The sequence below is a fragment of the Ascidiella aspersa genome, chromosome 8 (assembly GCF_963924565.1).
Source record: "Ascidiella aspersa chromosome 8, kaAscAspe10.2, whole genome shotgun sequence".
Classification (NCBI taxonomy): Eukaryota; Metazoa; Chordata; class Ascidiacea; order Phlebobranchia; family Ascidiidae; genus Ascidiella; species Ascidiella aspersa.
Window position 1 is genome coordinate 16,335,499 of NC_139454.1, and position 11,228 is coordinate 16,346,726.

The following is an 11,228-nucleotide window of genomic DNA, read 5'->3' on the forward strand; positions in this document are numbered from 1 at the left end:
ACGTTTTCTCTAATTGTCTAGAACAGGGGTGGGCAAATGTATTCAATGAAAGAGCCATTTGCAGAAAATACAAAACGGTAATAATCAACGCAATAATAACAGTAATAGCTAAATAACACGCAAAATATTTATTAATACCAATCTTTTGTTAACTATAACTGTTCGGACTCTATGTCTAGTGTTACGTCATAAACGAAATGCTGGCTTAAATAAAGAAAACAAAGAGAGAAACGTCCATAGAGGGTACTCTTGGTAGCCTTTACAGTTTTTTAAAATTTTACGATTCAACTAGAAGAGCTTAAAAAAACATGTCCGAGAGCCGCAGTTTGCCCAACCCTGGTCTAGAATTTCTTTCTTCGACGAGATATGTACATAAATTTTGCTTCACTAAACAGGCCAATTCTCCGTTAAAAAAGGTAGGATTACGGTTCCTTTAAAATATAAAATACAAAAACGACGGTATGTTCAAATTGTTCGTGCATTCATGGTTTTTTTTGGACAACTTGCTATCAGCGTAAAACACATTCTGCTTATTTAACAATTGAACAAAATAGAAACGAAGGAACAAAAATCATTAATTTTAGACGATGGACTAGATCAGGGGTCGGGAAGCTATTGCTCGAGAGTCATATATGGCTCTTTTTGTGACGCCATATGGCTCTTTTGATGAAAGAATCTAGCTTGCAGAAAAATAAACAAAACTGCACGCGACCATGACCGGCCGCTTTCCTAACTTTACTGTATATTTCTTGTTTTAACTACATAATAGCAAATTTTCGGCGCTTCGCGCGAATCCTGTTTATTTTTCGAAACAGTTATCCCGTTTGAAGAAATTCTTAATATCCAAAAGGCCTTATTTTTTTCAACGGAACTTCGTAAATAAAGTTGCGCAAACTAAGCTAATTTATTTTTGTTGCATAGCATGCAAAATAAGCCCTGCTGAATTTACTAGTTTTTGCCAATCTATAACTAGATGTTAAACAAGTATTATATGGCTCTCATGAAAATATAACCAAGAATATTTGGGTTAGATGGCTCCCTTAGCTAAAAAGGTTTCCGACAACTAGATCTTCATATATGGTATTTTGTTTCGTAGAGAATCCAAATTATGTTTCTTGTTAGTATTTGCCAAAAGGGTGAAAATCTAAAAAATTAAAAAACAAAAAATTCTAAAAAAGAAAGGTTTGGCAAACAAAAAATAAAAGCTTTGGTAAACAACATATTGGAGTATTTTCCCTTTGCGTTAATCGACAACACCTTGTAATACTTAGCTTTTGTATTGCAAGTAATAGCTTTCTAACCTAAAACGTAAAACAATACGTATAACTGCGGTGATTTTAAAGTAACTTCTTCATGACTTAACATTATTTTCCTTACTTTGTAACGCTATAGTAGGATCTAACTCTGTGATGTCATCTCTAAACAATTCATTGCAAACTGTGGCTTATTTAACTGTGGTTCAAATTTTATTTAGTTAACAATTTAAATATAAAATGCTTATGATTTCCATAGCGATTACACATGACATTATGAAGGAGAGAAAAGAATAAACTGATGCCAACGAAGTAAAACTCAAAGCAGTTGCGACTGATCGATTATAGTTGACATATTATGTCAAGAATATATTTTTCTTAAGGTAATACCACTCATGAGTTACAAGCGGCAAATCTCTTCTTGATCGCATTCATTAGACGACCCAGTGACAAATTCGGGATAAATTTCGAGCAGCTGATCTAAACTACACAGCCAGTAGGGATGTTCCCCACAATGTGGAATATGCACAATACGTTCGTTCCAGAACACTTGGACTTTATAGTTGTTGTTATTTGTCTGCTGGCCACATCGGTAAAGCACAAACATGAGGTGACCTCCGGTGGGGATCATCTTGCTGAAGCGGAATTGTCGGTTGCGCCGACTTTCAAAGTTGTTTGCGTTCAACGGCTCATCAACCTACAAGTTCAAGTTAAAAATAGCCAACTTTTTTTCTGGTTTTAGCCTACCTATATAGTTTTATACTTGGGTAGGCCTATATATATAACTGTTATGCATTGTTGAGATAAGATAACACAGTTGTCGATTAAATGTATAATAATATACACATTTTGAAAAGCATAAATAAATTCCATGAAAGTTTATTTGAGCTAAAAGACTAAAAATTACAGTTGTATAAATATTAACCTTTGCCGCCCGACGGGTTAATTATCCCGGCCCAGCATGGCATATTTCCTTCCGGATAGAAAACATAAACTAAACTTTGACGAAATTTAGAACTAAACCGCATTTTTACAAAGCTCACTATATTTGTTAGATTGTTGATACATTGTTTTCTATGTTTTGCGTATATATTCAAGTCAATTAAGTTCAACACAAAATTTTAAATCCGCCACGCGATTACCAGTCCTTCCATTAATCCAGTCTTATCGAAAAAGTAGATCATGCTAAAGGCCTATCCACTCAGCACAAACGCCAGCATTGTTCTGTGTGGACGCGATCTAAATTTATGCGCTTGCGAACTAAGGAAGGGGATTACCCCCTTTGTGTTGTACAGAAGCTAAACGTTGCATCCAATTTGTTTGGTTGAAAGTTGAACAACGATATACTAATAGAATGTAACCCAATTTATTTCATAAAAATGTTAATTAGGTGAGATTGTTGTGGACAAATTGTCCTCGTGAGCTTGACAGCTGTCGCTAATCCGTGTTTCACCAGATCAAACAAATTTTTGTTTTCTTTAGGCCAAATTAAGCAATATTGCACAAATGATCGACGTTTTATACCGTGTTTTGTCTTTTAAGTTTTACAGACGTGTATGACTTACAATATTATAAGATGGTAAAAAAGTTACTGCTAAAAGAAAAAAGTGCTGTGGCTGCTTCTTTTGTTAAAGAAAAGATTAATGACTTGGCTTCTCAGGAAAGAAAAACGAAACTATTGGGGACATCCAATACTTAAGAAAAGTGAAACACTTCTTGAAGGTAATAAATATGGCTTTCACTATGCACCTGGTTAACATTTTCTTTCATAAGAAAAAGCGTACGTTGTAAAAAGTAAAAAGTAAAATAAAATGTAACAAATTTGCTTCATCAGAGAGGCGGAAATAGCGAGCTGAAGGATTTGGAAAACCTTTTGTCCCTACTCCAATCGAACTACAACCGATTTTTTCCTACCTGTTAAAACCATTCTCAACCGAATCCAAATTGATTTTGCAATTTAGCGAGTTTCAAGAAATTCTAAACTAATTTTATAAGTATGCTCAATGCTCCTAGACCAGGGGTCTCAAATTGTTGTTGACGATCTCAATTGTTGTTGACGAGGAGCACAGCACGCCACAGCAGCTTTGTAAAGCCGTACAACGCTGTGGGACAGTGGGCGTTAATTATGTCAAATGATTGCTCTTGATAGATATAATCTACTGTTTTATAGCGGAATCTACAAATAGCGTTGAATAATGCTAGTTGTAAGCTAAAATATGATTTGATCAAATTAGTTGTTCTGCAAGAAGTGGTACGCACGGTATAACGCAGCGTTCAAGTGATACGTGATGGTAAAAAGTTGGGAATCCCTGTCCTAGACGAACCCGAACCATTAAGTATATCTGTTTCGAAGATTATATCCTTGTTTTGATTGCTATTTGTTCTTGAAATTTAGACTATTTATGAGTTGAATACTGTTAAGGTCGTAGATTTATAATAATCTTTATTACTGAATGAACTGTTTTAGGTGTGTCATAAGACTTTTTAACGAACTACAACTTTTTACACGGGTTTTAAAACAACTTTCTTTCAACTGGAGTTAAACTGAGTCTTTTCACTCACTGAAAAATATTTCGACTGACCCTGATTCGAAAAAGTGTCGAACTTCCTGTTAGTAGCTACTTTAAATAGTTCGCTTCCTAAATAAAAGTTTTCAACCGGCCTTGTAAGGAGTTTAATAAGCACAATTAACAAAAGTCGTATTCTGTAAAACAAGCACTTACATTAGCCTACCTGGTAAAAGCGAAAGCTTGAAGCCAGTGTTGCGATGTTCGAAGTGTGCAATATTCGCGCTTTGCTGAAGTAGTATTCACCTACGTCCCGATCCTCATTTTTAGCCTCAACAAGGGAACTAATGATGTCCTTGGCCACATAACAGTTCTTTTTAGAGGCTAGGTTTGACCCGTATCCTTTCGTCTCATAGTTTTTCAAGTCCAATGCGTATTCCAATACTGGAACGACAAAGACGTCCAAGTATTACACTTAGTCAACATTTCGTCAAATACACTCTATTTAAATCAGGGGTTCTTAAACTGGGGTCCATGGACCCCTTGGGGGTCCGTGAACTAATTTTAGGGGGTCCTTGAAGGCCAAATTGAAATATTAGTGTATATTTAAAAAGTAATTAAATTAAAAAAATAGTTTAATTAAAAATAAGACGTTTTACCACTGAATGTTAGACTCCATTTTACTTAAATCATCATCATATTTCTGACGGGCTATTTGATTGTGACGTAAATTTATGACGTCATTTTGGAAAATTTCTTGCCTACGGGGGTCCATGCAAAGCAAAAAAAGTTTTTAAGGGTCCGGTGAAAAAAGTTTAAGAACCCCTGATTTAAATGGCGTCACTAGTTGAAAAACTTGCCTTCAAAGTCCTCATTTGTAAATGGAAGGCACCAGTAAGAATCGTTAAACTCATGGACTTGTTGCTGATAGCTGCACCCATAAAACCAAATTTTTCTCAGAAACGACGGAGTTACCATGGATCGATCAAGTCCTAATCTTGCGGCCACCCTATCCCCAACCTTGCGGACCAAAGGACCTTCAACAAAATATTATTTCAAAATTAGTCAACCATGATAAGACGATAAACAACTATACTTTATTTTAGCTTAGCTGCTAAATGACAGATAAAATTAGGAAATTTTAAATGAAACATATATACATATAAGCTCAACATATTAAAAACCATGCTTAACAAATATACGACTGAAAGATGTAGGACTAAGTTTCAGTTGCCTAATTATTTAATTTCAAACTTTATATCTAACGCTTCGGAAGTATAAGACTTTAGAATCTAATGTAGTGTTTCCAGTTAATATGACGTGTTGGTTATTGATGTAACCCAACGTGTCGGAAGTTCGATCACTAGTTGGGAGTAGTGCGGGGTTGCTATTAGCTATCCTGATCTCTCTTGAAAGGCCCCACAAAAAGCAGTGAGTTTAGCTGTTTGACAACTTTCAACTGTCTGAAATTAACTGTGAGTAACATTTTGGCGAAACAACATAGGGGCGTTATTTATGTTCCCATTAGTTTTATCTATTCTAATGCATCTACGTCTACGACATAGTCAATTTTAAAACGCCAACTGCATTTTGTTAGTATAAGCAACTTCACATTGATGCTCAGTTGGTAAAGCGACGGTCCAGGTATGGTCGGAGGTCGTGAGTTCGACCCTAACTACAGGCTATATAGTTGTTTTTCTAACCTGCCTTCCTTGCAACATTAATCGACAAATTTCGATACGTAAGCCGTAATCGTTGGTAGCTTCACAAGGACTAGATCACAATTGCTGAACATGCATGTGTGTGTGTATCTTTCATCGAACACTTATTGCCGTTCGTCCAACATACCCGCCATAAATTCGTTATACATCGGTGATGCAGATGCGTTGTTAAGAATTTTTTCCCTGTATTTATCACAGTTTCTTTGATAAACAGGATCCTCATGCTTAGGTGGAATGCTGACGATCGCTTCGTCTAACCTCTCTTGAGAAAGAGTAGGATCAGATGGCACATCAAGGATCGCCTTCTTCCACGTTTCTAATGAAGATTTGGTTTGAGTAACATTGGTACTGGAAAACCTATAAAAAAATGATGAACTGAAAGTTTTGTTTAAGTAGGTTGAGCTATGAATGATCTCTTAATTTTATGCAGCTTTACCAATTGATTTTACTTTAAATAGTTTTACTATACGGCCAGTCAACAGTTGATTTTCATATCAAGCCAAGCTTATTATCCTTCTCTATTACGGTCAAGTACCTTTTAGAAAGATGAGCAAATTTATCTGATTTAGTCCAACATTATCCCTGGGATGACAGTAATTTTCATTTGTTGGTGATAATTAAAAGCGATATAAAACAAGTATATTAGATAAACTGGCGGTATAGAAAAAATAAGGAAAACATACCGAAAAATACCAACTTATTTTACAATTTTACCTTGCGGCACACTACGAAACTCGAAAAATCACGGCACTCTTATAAATCAATCATACCAAGACTTGGCAATGACCGTATTACTTGGCACAAGAGTGAACGATGTAGCCTTCACGTGACCTCTTTGTTACAGGTCTAAGTCCTCTGCAAAACTCAAAAAGCGCTTAACAAATGTACCGACCGCGTCGATTCCGGTTTCTACGAACAATTTCCTCAGGGGCATTCATGATTAAGAGTGAGCAGATTAGCTGTGGATCAAGTCACTCTCTTTCAGGGCTGCGGAGTCGGTTAAAAATAACCCAAGTCCGACTCCGGCTAAAAAAATAAACCCGAGTCCCGACTCCGGTCAAATGTGTGATTTAGTCGAGTCCCGAGTCCGACCCTGACTCTAGTCTACAGCCCATTCCGCCAATTTAGGTAACTAAAATAACATGGATATTCAGCAATCCACTTATAGAGGTGTCGTATAATTCATTCACTCACAATACATATGGTTAAAAAATGTTCCACCATATGCTATTCCACCTTTACAGTTTCCAGTTGGCTGCCATACCAGTTTTAAAATTTGGTACTGCGCATGCGCAGGTCGGACTCGGGACTCGGGTAGTTTTACGTGGTCTAACTCGAGTCCCGAGTCACGAGTTCAACTCCGCAGCCCTACTCTGGCTAGATTTGAGATTTAAGGATAGATTTAAAGCAAAAAGGAAGACCGGTTTCGCGTTGAAAGATTTTAAGGCTGGCACGATCCCTCACTTGCAAATTGCTCCGTATGCTTCTGGACAAGCACATATCTATAATCGCAGCTTTGTTCTAAAGACCAACAACGGCTCCCGTCAAAGCAGGTTATGACACCTTGAGACCGGCGTGTCTCAGGGAACAATCTGGCTCCTCTCCCATTTTACATCTGATCAGTAACCTGCCCGCCACAGTTGCCAAAACAAAGCATTTGCTGATAATTTAGCATTTAGCGATTTAGCATGCTGGCGGGAAGTGAGTAAGGAGAGGACTCTTATAGTTAGGACGTGTAGACTATTTCATGTCAGACTACCTTGCAGAGCATTGTCACTGGCTTCCTACGCCAACGCCAGTCAAAGAACTTTCGATTCTAGCAGGCATCCTGTCCGCTGAGCATGGTGGCACATTATGTTTAAGTCGTCTCGCCAATAAGGAACAACATCTATTCCATAACAAGATTACAAGGCCGGATAACTTTAACCAAACATCACTGAGACGCCCCTTTGTACCGGCTTTACTCACATCAATGTAGGACATTAAAAGCTTTAGTGTAGCCGGCGCTTGTTTTTTTTTTAGTTCGAACCTCATTGCAGGCCAGTTTTGTTTTGCTACTAGCCTGTCTTGCATCATCGATCGACAGAGTCGGTTAGTCTGCGATGGCTTTCGGTGAACTGATACGTAAGCCGTTATCGTTTGTAAAAAGCGACTTCGGAATGCTGTACATTAAAGTTTTTGTTCGGGTATGACATGTGTTTGTACCGTAGATCCCCTACATTGTTAAATTGAGGTGTAGCAAGCATTGGAGCACGGTTGTTTCTCGACTCGCTGTCCACAGATCCTGTGTAACGAGGTTTTTTTTGTAAAGGTAATTGCGCCGCAAACTGTTGGATTATTTCGTACTTTACCAAATATGTATAGCTGTACGTTACACGTTTATCACATTTGGGGTATATATAATTCCTTTAAATCGCCAAAGCACAACCGAACCGAGTTGCAATATTTTTCATACAAAGTTTGAGGTGACAGCAATAAAACTGGAAATAGTATATAGGGCATGTCGGATGTTTCGTCTGTAGTCAATATAAACAACGTTTTTATTTGAACACAATAAACAAACATTAAAACGTATACACAATTGGTTTTAAAACTAAAAAAAACATCTATAAAATTAAAAATCTGAAAAAGGACACTGACCAAAATTTATCCACAGGAACTCTGGACCCAAGCAATTCTGGAAATAATATCTTGTAGTTCGCAGCAATTTTGTTAATTTCTTTAGTTCCAATTGCACTTTCTTGAGCTACGTTGGATGAGTTGACGTAAACTTTCCACTTTCGTAATGCCTGTGGAATGTAATACTCACATGCAAGCAATTTTACAAATCTTCGTAACCTATAAGTGCATCGTTAATTCCAATAATGCTGTTTAGTTCATTATTGATAATCTAATAATTTTTTAGAACTATTATTTTATAAGATATTTTCTTCACTTAGAATATCGCTAAAAGTGATTTTTCTGTTTCCTATTAAACCCTAAGTACGTATACTATCACCTTTAGATCTTTCTTGCACAAAGTTGGTGTTCTAGCCTGGCCGAGTTGTTGTGTAAGTGACTGTAGCTCTTCTAGAACGCTGATAACCTTTAAGTCGGGATATCGTGCTCCATGTCTCACCATAGAATAAATATGAACCGGATGGCAATCTGTTAAAAATTGGCAAGAATAAGGAGGCCTAACTACAAACATGAAAGGACAAAATTCTCTGAAAGAAAAGTCTAATAAAACAAGGTGAATTACCAAAAAACAAATGAAACATTTCTCACGGTCCTGGTATGACGAGGTCATTAGGTCGAGCCTCACTACACGTGAGAGGTTTTTAGCCTAGCCTTGCTTGCGTGAAATTTCTTTATTATTTAAGTGATTTCGCTTAACCCATCTGGCTCCCGGTACAAACTATGGACAATTACACTTTAAAAATGGGATTTGTACACAGCGTTTTATTGCACAATACATATTTATCTACATACCTTTCGTTAGTTTGTTAACTTGTATTATTTGTGTTTTTTTACAGATATGTTGTGTTCCAGTTTAAGCGAAGGTATATCTCACTGTAACCAGAGTCTACATTTAAAAGCAGCTGTTTACATAAAGACCTCTAATTTGCTATTTTGTAGAAATGAACGGTAGACTGCATTATTTGTTTCAAATATAAAACCATTTTGCTTTTTGAAATCAGCTTGTAGATTATGAAGGTACGTTATAATCTAAAAACTAAAAAATGTATTACCTCTCATTTAAAAACTAAATATATGGACTTTTTGCCTTTATTTCCTCTCAATATAATGTACTGCTGTAATCCCATTGCTTAATTATAGCGTTACCTTGAGGGGCTCTTTGATCAAACAATGGTAGTTTCCCTCCAACATATTTGTATAGAGTTCGATCATTATGGAAAAGACGTGGCTCCCGATTCGTGGAACAAAAGCTGCTGCAGGGCGTTGCAAAAATATTGCATAAAACGAACAGGCCTATAATTGTATATTGCCTAGCACCCATAGTTCGAAGCAAATAACAGTGATAGTAGATAAGCTGAAACATAATAATTATTTGATCCCTGTGTAAATAAAGGAAAGAAAAAGTTTTCAATAACAATCAAAAGTTGACAATAACAAAGTTGTGCAATAAACTGGTGCCACAACTAAATCTTCAGGCCACCTTGACAGCGCTTCCGTACGGAGAATCACCCTATACCTGATGACCCCGCCACATTTTTGTTGCGAGTTAAGGGGCGTGCTATTATACCTAATTTCATTGTAAATCTTTGATTTAATATTGCCAGCTGCAAGTGATAAAGCAAGAGTAGCAATAATATACCACTCATACGCATTTTCAAGACTTCACAACAAATGTTTTTCGCCTTAACGTTCAGATTATTATGCTGCGCAACTTTGCGCGATGCTTTCACATTATTTCCGCAAGGGACAATTTTGGAAACTGTAAAAACTGTCTCTCCTAAACAAGATGACCTGATTTGTTACACAACGTGCTGTTTAAAAGCCGACACTTCAACGTAACGAATGCCGAATTTGTTCCACATCGTTTGATTTGCAATTGTTTCCTGTAATCGCGGTGGCCAAAGAGTGTCAATTGCGCACAACTGCTTCATGTTGCAAAAAAAGTATTAGTTTGACCAACGTGCTTACACATGTCCCTGCGAATGATATGGACCATAAGGCATTTATTTTTATTTTAACACGGATGATATTTAAAGTAGTGTAGGCCAGTGCTCTTCAACGGTGTGCACGGTGCACCCTAGTGTGCATCAAAATATGCTTGGGGTGCACCATTACTAAAAGGTATACAAGGGTGCATCACAAACTTTTAATGAATCATTAATATTTGACGTTGAATGCTGTTGTATGACATGCTATAGTACTCGCAAGCAGCCTGCAGCCAAAATCAAACTCTCACCGACAGTGTTTAAAACTTCGGCAGCTCCGCTAGGTTCAATTGACATTATGATATTGATTGCATAATGATTTTTCATACCGCTTTTCACCTCAGTTTACCTTTTAAGTAAACAGGGTGCATGAGTTCGTCACAACAACTTTAAGGGTTCACCAAACCCAAAAAGGTTGAAGAGCACTGGTATAGGCTACATAAGTAGTTTTCAACCTTTGAAACTTGCGGGCCGGTATATAGGCAATTAACTGGTAACTAGAATTTCGAAGACACGATTTTTTACCGGGACAGCTATAGGCAGGGTTGCCATACCGTCCTTATTTCTAAGAAATGTCCTTATTTTCGAATTGCGTCCTTATTTTGTTAGATTTTCAACAACTAAAGAACTTCGATCGTTTTCCTCTGGTAACTAGTGTTGAATAATATTCTATAATTATGCTTTTGCGAGTTTTTATGACATCATAAATGAAGAGACACCCGTGGCGTTTAAGTCTCGGGATTTTACTTCTAAATGGTGAGATAGCTAGGGGCTAGGGCAATGGTGTACCAGGATAAAGAAGCTAACGACATTTTAGCAGTAAACAGCAGTTACTGTTACTGCTGTTTAGGCTACAGCAAAATAGGATGCGGCGAAGGCAACATTTTTTTGCGTAGTGGTTGTTAATGGGGAAATGTGTGCAGTGCAGGCAACACTTCGATGAAATCAGTAAAGCTATAAGCAGGAGGGCCAACATTTCGATCGCGATCGATCGTTTTATCGCCACATCTCACCTGGTCGATCGCGTTGATTATTATGTGTCGGATTCTAAAATAGCGTTTTTTAAGCAACACCAAACAAACC

At 37.2% G+C, this 11,228-nt stretch overlaps 1 protein-coding gene across 1 annotated transcript; it reads right to left on the bottom strand.

Moving 5' to 3' along the window:
* Positions 1-1,497: 1,497 nt before the first annotated feature.
* LOC146136336 (multiple inositol polyphosphate phosphatase 1-like) lies at positions 1,498-9,534 on the bottom strand. Its single transcript, XM_083395560.1, has 7 exons — positions 9,307-9,534; positions 8,480-8,628; positions 8,122-8,270; positions 5,609-5,838; positions 4,621-4,797; positions 3,987-4,204; positions 1,498-1,950 (listed from the first exon to the last, which is right to left on the bottom strand). Exons 1-7 carry the CDS (start codon positions 9,521-9,523, stop codon positions 1,654-1,656), a joined length of 1,437 nt encoding a protein of 478 aa, XP_083251686.1. The 5' UTR covers positions 9,524-9,534; the 3' UTR covers positions 1,498-1,653.
* Between the last annotated feature and the right edge of the window lie 1,694 nt (positions 9,535-11,228).